General features: G+C 42.3%; 1 protein-coding gene across 1 annotated transcript in view; it reads right to left on the reverse strand.

Annotated features, from left to right (window-relative positions):
* Window positions 1-14,111: 14,111 nt before the first annotated feature.
* FBN1 (fibrillin 1) overlaps window positions 14,112-23,339 on the reverse strand; it is a 147,478-nt gene continuing 138,250 nt past the window's right edge. Inside the window, exons 61-66 of the mRNA XM_085233531.1 lie at window positions 23,168-23,284; window positions 22,627-22,755; window positions 22,086-22,205; window positions 18,930-19,161; window positions 17,745-17,919; window positions 14,112-15,392 (exon numbers count right to left, since the gene is read on the reverse strand). Of these exons, the coding sequence (XP_085089657.1) occupies window positions 15,003-15,392; window positions 17,745-17,919; window positions 18,930-19,161; window positions 22,086-22,205; window positions 22,627-22,755; window positions 23,168-23,284 (1,163 nt within the window). The 3' untranslated portion in view covers window positions 14,112-15,002. The remainder of the gene's footprint in view (window positions 15,393-17,744; window positions 17,920-18,929; window positions 19,162-22,085; window positions 22,206-22,626; window positions 22,756-23,167; window positions 23,285-23,339) is intronic.

Genomic DNA, 23,339 nt, shown 5'->3' on the forward strand with positions numbered 1-23,339 from the left:
CTTTTAAGCATGGAGTTGGAGGTACAGAGAGGACATTCAATCACCTCAAATCCAGTCTCAGGTTCATAATCTCCAGACCTAAAATAGCCATCCGTAAAACATTTAACTGAACATATTATCACTTTGGTGGTCCCTCACTGTAGAGAAAAGTTCTTAGTGGATAAGAAGTTCTGTTCATTCTCATTTTTTACCTCAGTGTAATATTGCTGTTATATTTTATTCTCCAGAAAGCACCAGGGACTGTGGCATCACAGCTTTTTCTTTCCACTAAGTGCCTCATGTAAGTGACACACCCTAGCAGTGTTGGGCCTTAGCTTGGGAACCTCAGCTTGTTCCAAAAACCAGAATTCCCGCATAACTATATAATTTGCTGCTATCGAGTTACTGACTGCCCGCAAATTGACTAATGCAATACTCACTGAGGATCAGGAGATTGTAGCATGAGTCTTTAATTTCCAGGAGAGGGTGATTTATCCTCTAATATCTTAAACGTTTTAATTATCATACACAAATTAATACTAAATCTCTATCTAGCAACCAGACACAATACAAAACAAAAACCCATTAATGCGGATTCACCTTTATCTTGCTGTGATGTACCTAGACATTAGGGTCTCTAAAGTCTGCCAGCAAAATTTGCACCACTGGTGCAGCTCTGGTTGTGGGGTACAGGCCAAGGAGAGGAGAGCAGCTGAGATTCAGTACTGCTTACCTTACTACAATCAAGGAAGACCATTCTCAGGTTGGATATCCCTCCCTCTCACTTCATTTTTTCAGCCCACAAACTAGACAGCAGCAGCTACAAAGAACCATTTTTCATCCCCCATGTGCCTCACCAAAAGAGAAAAGCTTTTGTTAAGAAAGAATTTCAGTCTTCAGAAAATTCAGAAAAGTTTTTTCTAAACTAGAAAGGTATTTTGAAGTGCTGCTTAGACCTAGGCTTCACATCATTCATTGTGTGTTTCTCAAAGTCTCTTGGCAACTGAACTGGTTCACAACCTGCAAAGATAGATTTTGTTCCAGCTATAACAACAACTTAGATTCGGAAAAACAGACCTTACTTCCATCTCCAACAGCTCAAAATCCTGAACACATTGATACTACTTTCTTCATCAGATCAGTTCAGCAATCCTACCAGTCCAGAAAGTAGGTGTAGGAGAACAGGGTGTAATTATTAGCTGCAGCTGTTCACACCAGCCAGTCTCCTGCTAGCTACCTTGAATTGCCAGCATTCTCCAGCACAGGAGAGCTACATAAACATTTGCAGCTGTTAACAGACATTTCTTGCTTATGCAACTTCCAAAGGTTATATAAAGATTTTTTTTTATACTAGGAAGGAAAGATTCACACTATAACATTTTAAAAAACCCACAGCCCTTAGCACACTGAAGAGATGAGGCAAACTGCTGCAGTAAAGGATTCTCTGAACTCATCGATTGAGAACTTGCAGGGAAGGTTTGGTACAGGTGTACTTACTTCTGTTGGAGCTAACAATCTTTGTAACAACTATTTGAAACTGTAAAATCTGAGCTGGGAAGCCATTTTAGAGCAGATCATCCTCTGGATGAGAAGGAACACTAGCAAGTCTTTCTTAGCATTTCACTTACATATTAATCAGTGGAGGATTTAACCCTAACACTCTCTTATCTTCTGTTAGCTATTACTGTATTATTTTTATTCATCTGAAAAGGATTATTATGCTTCCTTCTAGACTGTATTTGCTCTCCAACTCACTGTAGTGTCACTAATAAGGAAATGAATTATCTCTGGAAAAGCCTTTTTTTTTTTTTTTTTTAAATAGCACTGGACTGTCACTCCATGGTACAAGGGGAATTCCGTTGCTTACTGCGACAAACACATTCAGTTTCCTAGATCAGGTATAGATGACCAGGTCACAGGGTCTTTGTGTACTTTCTATGGCCTACATAGAATGTCTCCTTCTGTTAAACCCCTCACAGCCTCCTACCTTACAATTAATTACCTCTAGACTTGAAAGTGATCAGCCTGAGCTATTTTATACAGCTGTTTAAAATACACTGTTTAGTTATTTGAACTCCTTAAACCCCAAGTGCAGAGAGAGCAGCTCAGTTATCCACCCACATGTGTGACATCCAAAGGTGTTGACTGTTTTCTATCTTAATAACCCAAAGATCAGGTGGAACAAATAAGTCAAATTAGGTCCCAGAGCAAGCTGCATACACAGGTCTTTTCCTGACTGCTTTGCAAAGGAAGCAGGTGCCTCTTCTTTGGTGCAGTACAACCATGTTGTACTGAGAGCTGTCAAAGAAATCTATTTGTATTTCTGTTTCTGTTTTTCCTAAAAAGAAATTTGGCTTTATGCCACCTGCTTCTTCTGATCTTAAGGAACCAAACAACCATAGATTCCATTGAAAAAGCTGAAGGAGTTCTTGTCTTAGACTGGTTGCTCTTTTGGACACCGTTCCTTTCCCTGGGCAATGATTCTGAAGCCATGAAACACTGGGAAATGATCTTTGAAGTGACCACAACAAGCAGAAAGGAACTGTGCATCCCAAGGAGTGAAAGGAAAATAAAAATAATGCAAGGATTTTCAGAATCCAACCTGATATGGCTGCAAGTAAAAACCTATGTGCTATCTTAGCACAACGACTATTTCAAACCTACCTCCCCCAAAAACCAAAACAAAACAGAAGGCATTCACAAAACTTCAGATTCAAAGAAAAAAAAGAAAGAAACACTTTTGTAATTAGCCTCTATAGTGAGAGGGAGAGGAGTGGAAAGAAATCTCTTCTATGATACTGACTGAAACTGTGGCAAATACTGCACATTTGAACTTCTTCATGGAGGTTATAAGCCATGAGCTAACTTTAGTTCTTGGTGTTGCTTTCTCTGTGTTAATGCCTAAGCACCTCCTTGTAAATTGCAAAGCTACTGGTCAACTTCAGCCAAGCGGAACCAAGTGGTAAATGTCAAACAGCTGCTCTGCTACACAGCCTTCTAGGAAAGCAGGCAGTGACAGGCGGGTTAGTTACCACCCCAGTGAGAGGATGGGGCATGAGATTTACCTTTATTTGCATGGACTGAACACAACTGAACTTTGGGTCTTAAAAAACATTACAAAAATCCACATACAACTTATGCCTTTTTGGTAGCGGGCTGCTTTTATCTCAGATTTGAACTCTTCACCCAATATTGGTGTTGAAAGAGCTCCATGTATCAGAAATCCCACAGCATAGTTTAGAAATGAGCTCACCTGTGATTGGTGGGAGGACAACTCTAAAGTGTCAAAGAAGAAAAGTTGCTTGAATTCAAAAGGGAGGAAATGTTATGGTCAGATTAGCAAACGAAGACGTATGGAAAAGTCAGCAAAACAAGCAGAATCCAGTGGCATAACTTACATAACAGCGCGTAACTTCCTTAGCTCCATTTTCTGGAATAAGGTGCTAACCTTGCTTGTTCATTTACTCAGGCAGGTGGGAAAATATTGTCACCAGGAGTTGTATGTGCTGGGTTGATGGGAAAGTATGAGCAGGAAGTAGTTCAGTGGCTGTAAAAAAGTTGGATGTGATATCTAGCTAACAGACCAGCCTGAGCCTGTAGGTGGATAAAGCACCTTCAGTTATGGGTCATTTGAGTACTCAAGTGATAGATCAGACCTGTGAAGTGGCAAGCATAGCATCATTACTGAAATAAGTGTTGGCAAGGGTTATGTGTCTGCCGTTATGTTTAATAATGTTTAATTTTATAAGCTGTTCTGGATGATAACAAGTAGCTGTTCAGTTGGTTAAATGCACGCAGTGCAGTCACTAGAGAGGCTGGGTTGTTGGCATTGAGTCGAGGGTGTGATATCTCTCTATGCATAGAAAATTTTATTTGTTTGTTACTTATGCTCTGGCCCTCTGAGAGCTCAGGGCAATACTCCAATAACCTACAAAATTCTGCTTCTTTGCCAAAGTATCTCTGTCAGCCACTTCAGATGCACACCGATCTCACAGCCAGGCCTGCCGGCATTGCTGAAGTGATATTCTCAGCACATCCGCTTGAGCAGGACCCAGGATCAGCTGAGGAAGCACCAGGACCCTTCTCTGCTTTGTTTCCTTTCTCCCACTGGAACTGTGGATGGCTGTGCTGAGCATAGGTGAGCTCCCACGGGTGATTTGAGGGTTGGGGTAAAACCTTACTCCGGTGAAATCAGTTTTGCTGTTGACTTTGGTGGGGCCTGACTTCATTCATAAAGCGTTGACTATTATAATAGATTTACCAGACCTGTAGGCAGCTCATGCAAGAAGAGTAATAGATTTAGCACTCTTGCTTCTAGAAATGAATCCCCTGGCTCAGGCAGAGGTGTGCAGAGAGCAGCTTCCCTGGGCAAAGCTCTTTATCTGGGAAGCCTACCACCCCGTACTCCACAGCAAGCCCGGAGCCGGCCGGAGCTGACTTGCACCTCCACCACAGGAGGACAGGCTTGTGCTGGCACACTGGCCAGCTCTGGGAAAAGCCAAAACCCCACGGAGGTGTGGCCCTGGTGGTTCTGCATTGCAGCAAGCCAGTCCCTCGAGGAACAGCAGCAAGGGCGGATTTCCCCGGTTTGCACCATAGCCAAGATGGCCTTCAGCAACCTCGGCTCAGAGAAGGCATGAGCCACTGTCTGAGCCAGCATCAGAGCAAGTAAAAGGATGGAGTCTGGCCTGTTACAGGGCAGGGAACTGCCGCAGCAGCCAACACTGACCCTGTGCTGCAGCTGCACAGAGGACTGTGGTCTGAATGCTGCCCGTCATGTGTACTGCTCTGGCAGGATTTTAAAAGAAGAAAGGAGAGAAAGGGATTCCTGCTCCATTGTCCTTCTGCAAGTGGAAAAGGGCTGAACTAATTCAAACCAAACTCAGAACAGAAACTCCTCCCAGGCGGAGACATTTTTCTGTCAAGTTTCAGCCCTGGGAGAATTTTTACAGCTGAGCAATAAACTCTTGAAACATAGGTTAAGGGCCTCACTAGCTCCAGGCTTCCAATACAAGGAGCAGCACAGAGCAATGCACATTCTTTAATCCATAGGAATGCGTCAGGCTGGCAAGAAGCTGAAGATGCCAGGGGATGGAAAGGGTTAATCACCACAGTTGCCCAACAAACATTTCCTAACATTGTCGCTTTTTGCCCACAAGTTACAATTTCTCTGTTACTATAGAGGCAAGATGTTGATACTGGATTCATTTTCTGGGTTTTATTCCTTTTTGTCATTTTTCCCATGAACTAATAAGCCACAGTGGATTTGAAAGTATGAGCAAATGTGAACATTATACAAAGCACTTTTATGTTCTATTGACATTTTCTTCCCACCCTAATAATTTAGAGCTGTTAACATAAAAAAAAAATTAAGATGATCATACTTCCCATCACTTTCATTTCCCAAGTCTATGAAGGAAGAATCATGAGTAATTTCCCATAGTTATTGTTTGCAGCGCAACACATGGTCTCAATTACCAGGATAAGAAACATGGAGAGGGTATTGGTGAGGATAAATGATTTATCTCTGCATTTCATTCAAAATTCATTTTCCATGCCATAGTTTATATTGTACTGATCAACCATCATCTTTCTTATTTCACTTTATAAACATAACCCAGCTATTCTGAACAGGGCACCGGGTCACAAGAGATCAGTTTGCTGATACATTTCTGGAGCAGTGAAGCACAGAGTAACTCTTGATCAAACTACCTGCCATTAAAGGAGTCTGCCCAAAAGAGCATCTCTGGACAGATCTGTACTAAGAGGGCACAAAATAACTCTGCCCATAGCTAATCTCAGCAGTGTGAGTTCCATCTGTGGAGCAGATGTATGTCAGCCTCATGGTTCAAGGATCCTGCACAGGTAGCAGGCAGCACATGCTGTAAACCAGTGGCTTTAGCACATACCAGAGCAGCTTGGATGTGGCAGAACTATCATTTCAGGGCTTTGATCTTGCAGTGAATTTGAACACTGTTGTGCTGCCTGATGTGAATTGATGGCACAGCTGAAATTCACAGCAAACAGAGAGAGTTCTGTTTCTTGCAGACTTTGCAGGGTTTGGGGTTTAGCCCTGCTGACTTTAAAACCAGCATTCCGTGCTCTTTCACCCCACCTTCCTGATGTTCAAAGTGCAATGAGCTGCTTCTCTCATAGGACTAAACTTAGATAGAGATGATGAGGAACACAAGGGAACTGCTTAGGGGACTGGTAAAGAGGTCCCACTTAGTAAAGCCTTTACCATTTCTCTAATTTTCAGATGGATCCCAGGCTGTTCTGTGGGGAACTCAGAATTGTGCTATTTGTTAGCTTGAATGAATGGAACACAATTGGCCTTTTCCGCCAGAGTGTTGTGCAACTCCTGCCAGACTTGGCCTTCAACCTGGGCCCAGCGGTTGTGTTGAGACCCACAATTTCCTTCCATGGTTTTATCTATGCTGTCATTATGGAGAAGAAAATGCTCTGGTTCCCAGCATATTCAGGGGTAGAGGAGTGTGTAATAGACTATTAGATTATGTACGGATGACAACATGAACTTTTGTAAATTCAGCCTCATAAGTGATGTAATCAAATTACAGGGGCAAGCAAACAGTGGACAAGTTCATACAGAGGTGGCTTAGTTGAAATACAGTTCTATTTCCTGATAAGAAGCATCTTGTCTGTGCTCTGAGAACATGCACATGGTGGTGCACGTGGTATTTTTCAGCCTTTTTTCTTTTTTCTTTTTTTTTTACTTCCCCATCATTTCTAGGTGCTGCTTTCAGCTTTAATCTGTGCAATATGGATATGATACGGTGATTAAAACTGAAGAACAGATCTGCTTAGGCGTCTTTTCTCGCACTCCCCTCCATCCCTCACCCAATCTGTGCTGTGCTTTCTTGGCTGGAGCAGGATTCCCCAGCTCCAGAATGATGTTTCACACCACAGCTGTATCCCAGGAGTAGAAATGGTCACTGGTCTAACACATGGCAGCATCTCATCTCCAGGGTGATTTGGTGTAAGAGCTTTATGGGAAGTCCTTCATTTCTGTTTCAACACGGGGAGTGGGTAATCTGTTCAACTTCTTCTTGTCTCATTACAATTTGAATTCAAAATGAGAATTGTCCTTAAGGACTTACTAATCTACACTCAGTACTTGCTAAGGTCACATAATGATCTGGTTCTGATGTGTTTTGGGGATTTTTCTGTTTGACTCATTTGGTAACTGCTTACCCACCCCACAAGTAGGCTGCACCCTCCAACGATGAGCCACAGTGAGCCATAGTCCCACGGCCCTTAAGCCACAACAAACAGATAAAACTTTTGTCCAAAAAAATGCATTTTTCCTGCTGAATATTCGCACAATTTCTTGATTTGAAAAATGAAAATACTTTCTAGAACATATTTTCCAGTTCTGCTTGCAGTATCACAAATGTAACTACCCTCAGAGGGACAAATTTTGCACTGGAAAGATGGGTACCAGGTTTTGCTCATCTTAAAAGACCTTGCTTTCCAGATCCATCCTGCAAACTAGCCATGCGTGGATCACATCTGTGAGCTTGGAGCAGCTGAAATAACTATACCTTTCCCAGCTGAGTAAGAGACTAGTGGAGATGGGAGCTGTTAAGCAAGCAGGAGAGCATTGGCCCATGCAATGACCTCTGCCTCTGGATTCAGATGAAATGGGTGAGCTTGAATCTTTGCTCATTCATGAAGGAATGAACACAGCAGGAAGGCAGCAAAGAGGGAGAAGTAATAGTTTGCTTGACTGCACACAGAAGGAAACCTGGACACATATAGCAAGTATGTGATAGTTATCCATCTACCAAAGCTTGAGATTCTGTGTTCCTCTGTTCTTTTTGTGATTTTAACCACCTTCTTACTATGCTTTTTGCCTAAGGAGTTCCTGTTGTCCTTTTAACAGTGGAGAACATAGGCCAGGGGCATCACTGCCAAGGCCCTAAAGCCTGCTGGTCCCAGAGCTTCGCACTGGACCCCAGTTCTAGTAACCCACTGAGCAGACACTCCTCTCCTCACTTGATCCATTTTAGTGCAGATGTGGTAAAAAAGCCCCATGTCCTTCATCAAGTGCTTGTTGGCTCAGGAGTGCCAGCTGAGGGAGAAGGCTTTGCACCAGAGCTTGTAGCCTGGTGGAGCTGGCTACCACAAGAGCAGATGGCTGTTGGTACATGTCAAAAAACTTCTGATCAGCCTTCCCGCAGCCGGCAGAGCCAGTGCTGCTGAGTTGCTATTCCCTTTCTCCTTTCTCCTCATTTCCTGTTGTTTCAGCTTTGCACTGATGTGAATATAGACTGACAGTGCGGTTCCTTGTCTGCTCCGCACTGGCACCTTCCTTCTGCCTTCCTGCCCATCCCTCCAGTCACGTGTTTCTCAAAGCAGCAGCAAATTGTGCTATCACCTTCTTCTCTGGATTCAGCACTTACATTCCCAATTCAGCTGTTCATATTTTGCCTGGTAGTTGGAGCCAGATCCCGCTCAAATATTTTCCATCTACAGTTTATGTTTGGCACAAAAAGAATCTCATGATCAAGGGGTTTAATGATGATACATACTTTTTTATTTAAAAGGACAAGTTTCTGTCTGGAGATCCCTTTAAAACTCCTGAAGGAATCTAAAGAAATCTGCATGAAAAAAGTCTTCTGATCTCTTTTCAGTCTTTTCAGTAGCCGTGCAGTGGCAGACCTGGCAGGACTGGCAAGATGACACCAATAGCCCCATTAGATGCCTCTGGGCTGGAGAACTGATGCTGCAGTGCTCTGAATTGCAGGAGTTCGTTGAAGCAACAGGTAGAAAGTCTGTTCTCCCACTATGAGCTTGAATGCGATCCATGTTTTAACACAATACAAAGATGAGGACCCTGGCCTTACTCCCCTGCATAGATTTCTTATCTGAATTTATCCTTCAAATGCAAACATGCAACATGGACTGGATTGTGCATAAGTCAAATCTTAAGTCAGTGTACTCCAGGCTTAGAAACTGCACATGCAACTTCATATTCAGAGTTTTGAGGAAGGCTCAGTTGTTTGGACGACTTACAGAAGCAGCAATGGTGGGACATGCGGTGTTACCTTCAGCATAGGAACACCTCTGCTGCTAGCAGAGCATCACAGATGTGTGCTCAGTGTGGTGCAGGGCCTTGGGCTTCCACCCAGTGAACCCATTTCTACACTGTTTATTCACGGGACTCACCTTTCTGTCCCAGCTGTTTTGGGTTTAGGGTCAAAACTCAAGATCAAAGTGAAACTTAGCCAAAATGCCAAGATTTCCTGGTTACAGAGTGAAACCAAGCTAAGACTTCAAAGTATGTATGGTTTCTACCTAAAATCATAAATCATCTCTTATTCACCTAAAATTTGTTCCAAATTTACTCAAAACTTGGACCAGATTAACCTGAAACTTTGCCCAGGACTGCTTGAAACTGAGCCCAGCTTTAGAGAGAGGTTCATGAACCTCATCAAACCTGGCCTGAGACTCCAGTATGTAATGAAACCTAAAACCAGGGGAGTTTCACCTGGTCTCTGTTCAGTTATACTGTTTCTCACGGCTCTAGCGCTTACTATGATTACAACAAAAAATGCATCTATACAGAGCTGTAAGCATACACGTAACATAATAAAGGAGAAGAGTCCAGGCAGCTTTCCTACCTGTCTGAGCTCACCTATACTGCAACACATCTACAGTCAAACTGAACCCCATGCACACTGCTTAAAAAAAATCTCATAAAATTCTTCTGGGTTGTCACAGAAAAAAAAATAAAAATCACCCTGAAGCACCTCTCATAGGAATGATAGGAATAAAAGATCAATCTCCAAAGAAAACTAAGCAGTAGCCCTGTTTTCCTGGCTGGTTCATCCTGCAGCCTTAGCGACGAGATGGGAAAGCTGGCAGAACCAGGCCCTGCTCACCAGCAGTGTCACTTTTGATTACCTCCACACAGTCTGCTGACCTGGATACTCACCCAAAACCTCTTATCCAGCAGAAAACCACCAAACCATCAGGCACTGCCACTCTGCATTTTTCTAAGTGCTGCTGTAGCACCCGCAGGGCAGCTTCCCGTGTGGATCCTTGCGGGGAAATGGCAACCCCAGGGGGGCTGGGGCTGGGACATGTTTTTTTTGCAAAAGGACTGTTTCCATGGCTTCATGTGTGCTGGGCCTGTCATAGCAGATGAGCCCATTTGGCTTCTTATCCTTTGCTGCAGAAACACTCCAGTATTTCAGAGCTGCTCCAGGCAGGATGGCCGCTGACTATAGGCTCTTCCAAACTGAAAGATCTGGTTCTTGATTTCTACCCTGTAAACAGAGGATGACAAACACATCCCAACCTCACAAGGGTGTAGTAAGGATCAAAACATGTGTCTGCGAGGCGCTTACATCCTAAAGTCCTGGGAGCCATAGAGAAGGTCATAAACAAACAAACCCACAGATGTGAATGCTGAGCCAAGGCCAGGGCTGGGCTCACAGTGCTGCCACACAGGAGGGAAGGGTCCTGCCCAAGAGACAGAATTTCCTGGGCACGTAGCAGTGGTTTAGCAACATAAGTTTGGCCTGAAAGCACTGACAAATAGTTATCCCTTTAGATTCCTTAGAAATAAAAAAATATATTTCCACATGTGCATGTGATTTAGGACTCAGCCATATACTAACACGCGGGAATAGCACACACTGGACCTACCAGAATGAAGTCTAGGCTTTCAGCCAGCTCTGCCAGCACAATCTTACTGCCCAAACAGCCCCAGCCTCCACCTCCCACCTCAGCAATGTCACTTACGAGCACATTAGAAATGGGAGAATCTGAAATAAAAAACCTCTCTTTGGTAACCTCTCTGGCCTCAACACTGCTGCACTGAACTCAAGGGGAAGCTCATAACCGAGGAGTTGGCTTGGGCACAGTATTCCTCAAAAGCATTTGTTACAAGGGTGTGATGTATTTGGCAAGTTCTAAGGACAACAGAAGTAGATGATTGGAATTTGTTAGAGCTGAAGTCATCAACATCTTCAAGGCTTTTCTGGAAAGGAGAGGGTCTCATCTTTTGGCAAACCAAAGGGCACAACCTCCTTGAGAGAGTCCAGGAGCTGCCCTCAGAGTCTCTGTGAGCACTGAGGGCCTTGGCAAAGCATGCAGCAAACACAACAGCAGCACTGCCCGGTCTTGCCACCGAATGCCTCCAAGGTACCAGGGACAGCACAGGACCTGTGTCTGTGGGTGAAACAACAGCCACATGCATTGGGGCATTTTGAACAACTGCTGCATTCTCCCCTCTCCTCTTTTTTTTCCTTCTTGTTACTATTGCAACCACGGCAATCATTTGCCATTTACTTTGGTGTAAGTGACGGCACACTCTCCCATAAAGCATAGCTGTATGCTCACCCTCTCCACAAGTTTTCCTCAAGTTCTCACAGCATCCAAAGCCAGTATGACCTCACAGTTTAATTCAATGCCTGGACCCACAGTGCTGATGTGTGGGCCTGCACGCAGAAGCCCTCCATACAAACATGGAACTGCAGGAGCTCACCCAGGAGCTGTGCTGGTTTCTGCAGGCATCCAGCATGCTCAGGCCACTGCCAACAATGAGAAGCCCTGGTTTTTTTTGAACCGTTTTAGCTAAGCATTACCTTGCCAACGCTGTGATAGGCTTATTCTGGGCGAATACCCTGGATTTACTGGATTAACCTGCTGTACATTGTATCTTGGCTACTCCTGCAAGCATGAAGCCAACTAAAACAGACAAACCTTAACGACTTGCTCCAGAGAGAGGGTGAAGTAGGTAAGATCCTGGGCTCAGATGACCCAGCTAAGGGAATTCCATGTGTCCCATTAGCTCCTGTGCTCCTAATCCTAAAAATTCTGTTGCAGCAAATAACAGTTTTTAAAGGTGGTGAGAAGACTCCTGCAGTGCCAGCACCTCCCAACCCCCACCAGTCTGGTGTAGTGCAGCTGCAGGCTGCTCTGCATAGCACTTACCTGCCACAGTGCAGCCAGAAGGGACCAGAGGTGCCCAAAACACGGATGGGGAAGCTGTAGGCAGCTGTTAGGCAATAGCTGTCATGTCTGTCTTGCTCTCCAAACAGCCCAGGCCTCTCTGTGCTCAGGAGTCTTGTCCAGATCAGCTCTTCCAAAGCACGAAGCTGAACTTGAATCACAGCGTAGAATATTTATTTTAGAGAAAACCTGAGTGTGACCCATTGAGAACCTGCTGTAAGAAAGTAAGGTGTAAGAAACACCTTGGGTCCTTTGAAAGTCTGTGTAAATGAGAGACTGTGGAAAACAGCCACGTTCTGCCAAAATACGTCAGCCATCAAGTTTACAAGATACTGTTACAATACACAGTGAGAATGATTTGACATGCACAGTCAGAACCCATCTTTGTTTAACAGTTAACCAAAAATTGTATTTATTATCCATGCATGCATCTATGCCCAGTCATATGCACAGCTGTGACAGACGGAAGCCATGGGGTTATTTCACATATTTCATCATTTCCTTGAATTTGAAAAATAGCCTTTAATTGCAAAAGCATACACACTGGAAAAAACCTCTAGTGTACCTAGTCTTAGAGTCTCTGGGATCCCACTGTCAAATCAAACACAGGAAAACATTGTATATCACACTTATAGGTTAAAACCACTTTTTAATTGCAGGTCTCATGCAGTGTTTTCATGCAACCTTTGTGCTTCTTTGAGAGTTCAAGAAAACTGCAGAAATTCAAGCAAATGTAAATAATTTTACATATACGGCAACTAAAACTGACAGGCAAGATTGGGCTTTGCATCTTTAAACCACTAAAAGAGATGCTTGTTTTAAATATTTGAAATTTATCTTTTAGTCCATGGAAGGATAGAACTACTTCAAATTGGTCTCCTCCCTGCAGGACAAAATAATAATACTCTCATTTGTCCTTATTTCTGCAGCGCAACAAAGATGACTTGCAGAACTGTGCAGACAAGGCAGAGGCTGCTGGAACACCATCAAAGAGGTTTTAGCATATTAAGGTGTTATTAGGCAGCTTAAATGTGAAACCAACACCACTTGACAGAGTCCTGATAGCTCTTTCTGAAACCATTCTTCTCAGTTCCTCTCAATAATTGAGGGCTGGAGAGAAAATACTTAAACCATACACTTTAACCAGAAACCATACAGTCCTACTAAAAAAAACCAATCCTAACCTGCTGAAGTTGAAGTGGCACATACAACTGTACAGCTTTGATTATATTTTGCCATAGTTACACAAGATATGGAAATAAAACACCGTTCAAGATTTTGGCACATCAGCATGTAAAATCCAGACAGTCTATTATAGATATCAAGGTAACCCCGTGCATATGCACCAGCTCCATTCTGAATAGTTGTATTTGTTAAGCAGAAAGAAATCCAAGAGCTGAAGTTGAATTACAGAAAACAATACAACTGGGGGTAAATTGTTACAGTGCATTTCCTTTTCAAAATGAGTATGGCTCAGTGTATGTTCCCTCTATCAATTACAATACAACCCAATCAGTATTTTCAGTGACACCATTTGCTGCATTTCTGCCCCAGCTTTTGAAGCATCACATCTCAGTAGAATGTTCTTCAGCTGCTAAAAGACGTACTGCAGCACTTGAGTACGAGAACACCGGCAGCATTGAATAACTCCTTCCACATTAAAATGCATCTACAACCGATGGCCGCTTTTGGTACTGGGTTATGCCTTTGTAATCAGTCTTAGATTATTTGAGAACAGCTGTTGAAGTAGGGGTAAAAGAATTGAATATTTAAAACAAGGCAGTTTTAGCAAAAGACTTTTCATATGATTAAATGTGGATTTTTTTTTTTTCCTGTACAGTGACTTAACATCCACTTCTGCATGCTGTCAAAGTTACTGACTGACTTGATTATTCAGGTAAAGTCATCAGAAATGTTCTAATGCACTTTCTGGAGCCACACAATTATTTTAGAGTTCCACTGCTGCTTAGATTTGCGAAGCTTTCTGTATTTCCTTTGTTCTTCCTTTGCACGAAGAGTGAACAAATAGTAGCAGCATGCCTTCAAGAAGAAATCACCTGTGCACACATACAGACAACAAACCCTAGCAAAAATGCCTGAAACGTAAGAATTCAGTTTATCACTTTCAGCAAGAACACAAAGCCACAGAATAAACTAAAAAAAAGAACTGTTTTATTGTGACATTTATGACATTGAACCCTTGCTGATATGAATGACTATGGGTACTCTTGACATGTTACATAATGTCATGGCGTAGGATGGCACTGATTGTCATCTGACTTTTGAGAATGTTTAATGGTCCCTACTGACCTCAGTGCATTTTGGCAAGTCACAGAAACTTTTTATCATCAGGTTTGTGTATACAGTTAACAAGTAGTTGGTCTTATAAGCACCATTACAAACCCTAACATTAAGGGTATTATTAATCTAGTTTACAAATGCTTCATTGATAAAAATAGCATGATTACAGTATACACACACTTAATTTACATGTAATGTATTATAGGCATAACTGAGATAAACTACTGAGCTAACTTTGGTTGATTGAAGTATTTAGACTGAATAATGGCAATTTTGGCTTCTAAGTTGTGTAAATATTACAGTGCATTTATAAATCTAGGTTGAAAATTTACTAGCACCAAATGGATATCATAAATGGCTGACCTAGTAAGTTGTAGTTGGAGAAGCGAAGTTTAAGAATTACAAAAATAGAGCTGTCCATCAGTTGAAAGCACATTCTTGTACCTCTGCTGAAATGATGACGTGTCTCAGCATCAGTGGCCAACTTCCAAAGGCAAAAGTCCCAGCTTTCAAGATTCAACATATCAAGGTAGCTCAGCTACAGTTAAAAGCCTGAGAAAGTGGTTGTTTTGAGCTAGGGTATTCATCCTGTACCTTGTTTATGTAATAATATAATAGTGCTCGTTCATACAAATGTACTCATGTAAGATTGTACCTATGATATGGAGAATCTGATTGGGAGGAATATTCAGTCCTACCTATCTATCTTTGGTTTAATTATTTGGTCTTTGGTTGATGAATTAATGAAGCAATATCTGAATTTTCATTTTCAGGTTATCTCCCAGCTCACCACTGAGGTAGTCTTTGTCATGTTTCTCTTCAAGCTGGTTAAGTTCCTTCTTTTTATAGAGTGGAATACTACTGATTTGTAATGAATAGTTTCCAGGCACTGGCTTCTTCTTTGTGAAATGAAGGTAACTTATTCCGTCCTTCTTATTGATTCTAAAGAAACCATCTTCATTTCCGGAGTCAATTAAATATCGGTTATGGTTTGTCAGTGTTGTGAGGGCAGGAAGCAGTTTCAGGATGCGATCTTTGTTACTGAGATCGGAGATGTTGATAGAAAAGACTGCTGCTTTCTCAATATCCCAGCTGGCAAGACTGACTGGAGGCTCCAGCTCTTGCTCATCCTGCACAAGAACAAATGATGTTAGCTGCCTTTGTCAGAGAATATTTCACAGGCATCTGTATGTGTATTTCTTATCCAGCTCATCCATTATTAATGAAATAGTTTTTAAAAGGAGATTCTATAAAGTCATCTGTCTAAACTATTCTTGGAGGCCTAGTGGTTGTCAGAATAAAGTAGAGTCTTTGACACCGCCCCTGCATGGTAATGGGAGGCACACAGTTTCTCCATCTGACATCTGACATCAGTGTCTGCGCCCAGTGTCCTGCACTCTGCAAAGGCCTGTTGTTCTGCCTCTGTCAGGGAAACCACAAGCAAACAGGAATGATGCACAGAAGCCAGCATGGTCTGTGGGAGAGGCATGTCGTTTAGGCAGGAGTTTTCTACTTTGTGATATTCGCTCTGTTTAGACATGGAACTGGGGAGAGGCTGCTGGAGAAGCAGCACTACTCCCCGCCTCCAAGTGCTATACTTCCCAAGTCTTGAATATGTGAGTCATGCTGCAGGAGCAGACTGAAAACACTTCATATAGAACATCAGCTAAACATTATAATTTTGAGAGGAAGATACACATCATCTCAGACAAATGCCCTTACCCAGCACCAAGCACAGAGAAATTTGAAACGTATTGAAGAAGCAATTTACACCACACTCTGCCCAAAATCAAGTGTCCACTCTTCTGGTCAAAAGCACTCTCCCACTTTCCCATGTTAGCAGAGCCATACACTGAGCACAGAATGGAAACAGCTAACTTGCCCTTGGATCTCCTGTATTCATGTACGGAAAAGCAAGCTCTATGCATATACATATGAGCAGAGAACACACATGGCAGCTCAGGATAGTGACAGTCTAACAGCACTTTTGTACAAGAGTGTTCAGTGTATCAAATTCTGAATGAAACACACACGTTTACATATGTGGACACATACTTTTAGCCGAATGGCGAATACTGCAGTTGACACCTGCCATGACCTACTGCTTCTCTGGCTATATCAGGTCAGATCCCTTCACCCGTAACATCACTGTCACCATAGAATGGATGAAGAAGTGAGAAGTTGAATGACTGTGGACTTGGCAACATTTCTCCTGCAAGCTGTTTACTGTTTTTAAGGTCTACATTTAATTGGTGGGAAAAAGATTTAAGTGTAGTGACTTGTGCGGGACATTAGACTGAATGACTCAACTGGGCATTCTGACCCTGTATTCCAAGGTAAAATAAGCCTCAGGTAGCGCAAGGGACTATTATAAGATTGCACTTCTACCACAACTTCTGCACTTATGCTGGGAGAGTGACTTTTGGACAATGTGTGACAAGCTCAGTAGAACAACAAACAATTACAACCACTTCAATTGCATTGTGTCCCAGTGTTGTGACCAATACAGAACAAACTCCAGCAGGTGGGGTTTAGTAAAGGATTTACTTTTCATTAATGCTACTTCTCAAAACATTTGCCAAGCACTAATGGAAAATATTTCCGTCGAGGATGAATGAAAAAGGATGCCTTCTTCTTCATAGAAAGATAAAACTTGTCACACAGCAGATAAGTTTTCATATAAATATGAGTTCAGAAACCTCTTGTTAATGTTTGGTTAATATAAAAGAAACCAATGACAACAGCTAGAATGAAGTGGAGTTGGGTGAGCACTGCAATAGGTTTTACACGTTCACTGGCACACAGTTATCCCACTGAGGCAAACAGAAATCTGTCTCTGTCCCTAGCAACTTCCAGGTGATGACAGATGAAGCTCAGCCTCCCTAATTCTGCCTGGACCAGCAGTGAGTACAATAAGTGACCTCACTGACAGCTTTGCCCCCAGGCTGGCAGCTTGAGTGACTGAGACTCAGTGTGTGGATGAGCCCCAGGAAGAGCTGCAGCACTGGGATGCTCTGGACTCCCTCGAAGTTCAGTGTTCACACCCAGAGCTCTTTGTTTGCTTTGGTGTGAGCTCTTGACCCAGACACAACATGATCCTGCTTGGAGAGGTCACCATCCACCCTGTCCACTGCATGCTGGCAACAAGGTCACACAAATGCTTTACATACCTGCCATCATATTACATCAAGAGCCCATTTTGCAGGTGAGAGCACTGCCCTCAGGAGAGCTGGGTGGGTGTTTATTTTAGTGTTGATGCAATGTAGGTAGTAGGAATCAAAGGGTTGCATGGGACAACCTTTGCCTGACAATGACAGACCAACTTGAGAAAGCCCTGTCCCAGGCACCTGGCGTCCAAAACCAGCCCCTTCATCTACTTTGGGACATAAATTTTTCCCGTGGGATTGCTTCTTGGCATTCATCAATCCAAGACTGGCTTTCGTAAGATAACACCAAACCCTTTCCCCCTGAGGATCAATTACCTCTGCTTCATTTGCTGTTTCATTAGTACTTCTGCGCTTCCTTCCTCTCTTGGGATAGCCATTGATTTTACATTCATAGCAAGCTTCTGGAGAGAGGGAGTTGTCATCCACTTCTCCGCTGAGTGAAAGCTCTTGTCCTTGACCTTTGCCTAGCCCAACTCCAGAAACACAGTGTCTAAGGAAGGAAGAAATCCAAAATTAATTCCAGTGAGAGAGATATCTTAACAAAAGCTAAATTTGGGGACTGTCAATACATATAATGAAGAAATTGCATCGCACTCATTTCCCAGGAAATTTTCTGTCCAATTTAACAGACAAAATTCTCATTGAATCACAAAGCAACTATCTCTTTGATTTCAAGAATCTGTTTCCATGGGGCTTTGTCTAAAAGAAGCCCACCAATATGTAACAGATTTAAAAACACCAGTTTAGGTTCTAAGAAGTTGTTAGTTATTTCTGTCATCCAACCTGAAACGCAATAAGAGTGACCAATTTTCAGGAGGTGCTGAAAAATCTGAGAATTGGGCTCTTTCATAATGTAATTCAAGTGAGCACCCCAAAGCTTTTGGTCACTTCTAAAATTTAAAGCACAATCTTTCTGCTTTCCAGTTTAGTGCTTGGTCCAACATGATGCACTGCCCTAACACTCCCACTGGAGCAAGTGAAAATTGGTTTCCTTGATAAAGCAGATATTCATTCAAGAAGTAATTCATTTGGAACAAATAAGAATATGAAACATACAAGAACATAAGAGCATATGAAATTGTAATTCCAATCACCACTTGTATAATATCTTTTGTCTTGGGAGCTGGCAAGGCTTGTTTTGCTTTGCTTTTAAAACAGACAAGTGGTACACCACAAATCAGAGTGAGAGGTGTCAGCTCCCAAGAGGTGACCTCAGATAGCCTGGCTGGCTGCTGGGATGTGCAAGAGAGAGGTGAAAGCAGTAACTTAAAAGGGATTATGGAATCTGGTTGTTGTGACCAGATTTCCTTTAACACTAAAACCATGTAGCTCCTCCCTCGTCTCCAAAAGAAGCAGGTGAATCCAACTCCTGAGCACCTCCACAATCCTGTCCATCTCTTTCATCGGTGATAACACCCTGGTTCTGCTGCTCCACACTACAGAGGAGGGAGCGAGTTATGTCGCCTTTATGTCTGTTAGTTTAAAATGAGAATCCCTTACCCTTGTCCTATTCTGAAGTAACCAGGTGGACATCCACAGACATAGCCACCTTCAGTATTTGAACAACCATAACTGCATGGGGCTTGTGCAGAACCGCATTCATTGATATCTTGGCAACCTCCACTAAACTGTTCATACTGAAATCCGGTAGGGCACATACATTTATAGCTTCCCAAAGTATTGTGGCAAGATGCTCCTCCACAAATGTGTGCACTTAGACATTCATTTTCATCTGGAAAGGAAGAAGAACACACCATGTTAATTTCCACTCTCAGGTCAGTCCAACTACCCCTCCAGAAAGATGTGCTGCTGTACCAGATGCACAGAAACAAAGAGCAGGGCTTGGCCTCAACCTTGGCTGCTAGGAGGTGACTACACCAGACAGTAGAGCAACACTTGGGCTAATCTACTGAAGATGTCTCATACCATGTCAGCTTGTGCTCTGAACAGCTGAGAAACAGAGGAGGGAACATTTCTTGTTCCAGAAAAAAAAAACTGATTATAAAACCTTATACAGTTGAGAATCTGGACTAGTAATCCCATCCTAGTAATCCCAAAATCAACTCAAGATCAAAGAAAAAATAGAGGGAATTAGGCTCTGACTCTTTTTCCAGGCACTGAAAATCCCCGCGTGGATAAACATACAAAGCCCAGCGCAACATCTCCAACCTGCACATCCAGGTTAGAGGAGAATAAGCGCTAATTCAGAGCATTATTGTCTTTTCCCAAACAATGTGACTGATTGTTTTTTGTTTAAAAGCAATGCTCTACTTTTTGCAGCCTGATTTTGCAGGATGCTCCACAGAATTGTCTGGGCAGGGGACATAGTCACACACAGCACAAGGCATGGGAGGAACCAAAGCATTCTTCAGTGATTATATAAATATGTGCTGTAGCAACATCAAAAGTGCCTGAACACTTCATCAAATAAGCTAAAAAAGGCACAAAGTGTTTGCAGATCTGGAATTGCCAAGTAATATGGAGGAATTGTTACAGAAATGCCTATTGCATGGATTCTTCCCCCATGTTATGCTCAGGAGATCTAGAAAGATATCATAAGTATATAATTACAGACAACAAAAGTGAATATGTGAGGACCCTGAAGAGTTAAACTTGGGTCTGAATTCTAACTAAGCCCATACGAGCTTTGCCATTAACTTAGATTGATGTTTCAATACTCAACATACCAAACACAGCTGTATTCATAGCAATTAGGTCAACTCCATAAATGAACGTTTGAACCACAGAAACTTGCTGCACCACAAGGATACATACTCTGCCTTGTTCAACAGCAGATAGAATGTGGACATCACCAAGGTTAGCTCCCATATTTTAGGTGATTGTTGGGGAAAAGGTACAGGAGCCTTGGCACGTATGCAAGCTGTGCCATCAGGCGTCAGTTTTGCACTCTGCTGTTCTGCACTCCAATACACACAGCTCTGCCATGCTCAGCCTCAGCAGGAATGAGAGGTGCCATGAGCAGGTGATGAAACCAGGTCTCATGCCCCACAGTTTTGGGTTTCTGCCTGGACTGCCCCATGCCCAAGAAGGTGAAAATATTAGCCAAGTTTTTCCCCAGTTGTGGCACTCAAGTCTCATTTTCCCTAGTGAAGTATCTGGTGGTAAGTATTTGTTGCTAAAATGTTCTTTCATTGGGGCCTGAGAATAGAAACTGATAGTCCTGCCTGAAACCTGAACAGTAGTCCATGGTCATAAAAGATAGAAGTGTTCACCTGGTTTGAAAACCAGGCTAGAAATGCACTGAGTTTAAAGGTGTCACGCAAGAAGACTCAGAAACAGCAAGGATATTGCAAAACTGCAGACGAGCTGCACTCTTTCACATTCCACAGTGTCCTCCAGCAGTCAGAACTGGTAGTTCTTACAGGCTTGTTTGATTTTTCTCTCATGCCAATTATTAGATTCTAATTTAACTCTATGCTCCGCTAGTTTAGTTAGCAGTCAAGGCCATCCTGAGTTTGAGTTTGCTCCTTGTTCTCTTGTATGCAATCAGCATTAAGCACTGGAGTACAAGCGAGCAAATTGCACAGCAAGGACTGCATAAAACGTCAGGAAATTTGGTAAGCACGATGAAAAACAGAGATCTCCCCAGAGCACCACAGTGCTAACAAGCTAAGGCATTTTTATGTTTCTGAAAGCAAAGAAAGCTAAACAAAGAGATACGAAGCTCTTTGTTCTCAAAGAAGCAATCAAACACATCTCCACTATCTACACAAGACTAACTCATGTGAAGCCCATTAGACATAACTGAATCTGCACAAAGCTGTCACTAGAGGAAAATTTATTGAAGTGCTTCTTCTGTTTGAACATGCTACATGCTATGGGGAGATACTGAGACATTTCTCATGACTCCTGCAGAGGACCCAGTTCTATCTGCTCAAGTCATACCCCACAGCAATGCAGCCTTTGCACATGCAGCCTCATCTAACAGGGCTCAGATAACCAAATTTTAGACAAGGAAGAAATATGTATTTTAATTTTCCAATCTGTTTACTTCTTAAAATAAATATAAAGCACTAGCTTTTGTTGCTTATAACCAAAGGTAAGCAGCGAGCACTTGTTACTAAAGTCTATCCCAAAGCTGCAAGGAATCATCTTTAGACAGATGGCAGCAGCTTTAGTCAGTTATGAGAAATGACTGATTCTGTAAAAGCTTACACACAGCAAGCTTACTGTAGGTGTTGTAACAAATGATAAAAGCACAGATTGAGTAGGATTTTAATAGAATTTAAAATGATTTACTCCAGAAGTTTAATTTTACAATGTAACAACCTGAATTTTTAGTTTTGAATCTGTCAGGTTTAACCAACGAAAAACTCAGATTGGAGACTGCTGCATGGCTGAGAAGACGTCCTTTGTTCACATCACAAGATACATGTGAGTAATGCACTTTTCCTCAAAATCAATACAACATCTTGCATCCTCAAAGCTCACCTTGTTTGTACTTACCTTATCGAGCCAGGATATGAGCTACTGGCTGTTTCAAACCAACTGCCTTTCACAGGACAACTCACTTGAAATGTAACTCCATTGAATGTAGTAAATTATAATCAGAAAAAAATATACGGCAAACTGAACCATTGCCCTTGACTTGTTGCTGCATGCATTTCCATACATAAACTATAAAAAATGACTTGCCAACACATTGGTTCCACTGGTAATGCTGAAGATATCCTTGTGGGCAGCTACACCTGTATCCTCCGATTATGTTTTGGCAGCCATGCTGACACCGATGGTTTCCATCACATTCATCAACATCTAAAAAGGTAAGATACACTCTGAATTCCGGGAGAGAGGCTCAAATTGTACTAATTTGAAAACTGTGTTACAAGTAATCATTCATACGTACAGGGATAAAGCAGGATATTCCAAAACCCTGACCAGCAGTGGGAGACCACTTCAGGCCTTTCGGGCTTGAAGTTGTGGTTCTACAGCAAGAACTTACAGCAGAAAACCACCAAAGGCTCAAATCCACCCACAGAATCCATAGCTACTGCATTCTGCTGTGGAGCAGAGAGCAGAAAGCCAAAAAAGGCTTTCCAAAGGATCCAATCTCCAAAGCAAAGAATTCCTTGCTTTTACCTAAGCATCAAACCCAGCAATCCCAAGATAACTAACAGCAGGATGAGAAAAGATGTAGCAAGATGAGATGAAATTAAATGCTCTGTGCTGCACCTACCTTCACAGCTAAGTCCAGTCTGGTCGAGTGAGAAGCCACGCTGACATTCACACACAAAACTTCCTGGAGTGTTCTGGCAAATACCTTTTGCCCCACATAAATTAATTTCAGTAGCACATTCATTATTATCTGAAGGAAACCAAAGTCTGAGTGTTACTTTTTATTCTTCATAGTAAAGATGATGATTTAGCAATGCTGACAATGAAAAATTTGTGACAAGCAGTAAAGAAACACTAGCAACATAGGTGTCTTACTGCCCACTCCATTTCTCACTTTTTACTACAGAAGAGCTGACAATTTTAATTTCAAAAAAATTAAGAACAGCTATGGGAAGGGAAATGCTTCCTTTTTTTTCACCAACAACGTGTAGTTTGATATTCCAGTCTTCAGACAACCACATCTTCACACCAATAATAGAGGATCATTAGCAGAAAGACCCAACATGCAGATCAGAAAGCGTGTTTTGCTGGAAGTAGTTTCATTTGACATTTCCACAGACCTAAGGTGCTTCTGTTTCCTTTGTGTTTCTCACATCACTTACCAATGCAGGCTGTATGGTGCTGAGTGAATCCAGGAGGACATTTACAAGTAAAACCCCCAATAGTGTTGACACAAAGGAACTGGCAGTTGTGCTGCTTTGTTGCACATTCATCAAGATCTGAAAAACAAGCAAACATTTTTCATTTGTTTCCTTGGGAGGATCTGACAGTTCA

Source organism: Meleagris gallopavo, chromosome 12 (genome assembly GCF_905368555.1).
Source record: "Meleagris gallopavo chromosome 12, MGAL_WU_HG_1.1, whole genome shotgun sequence".
NCBI classification, from domain to species: Eukaryota; Metazoa; Chordata; class Aves; order Galliformes; family Phasianidae; genus Meleagris; species Meleagris gallopavo.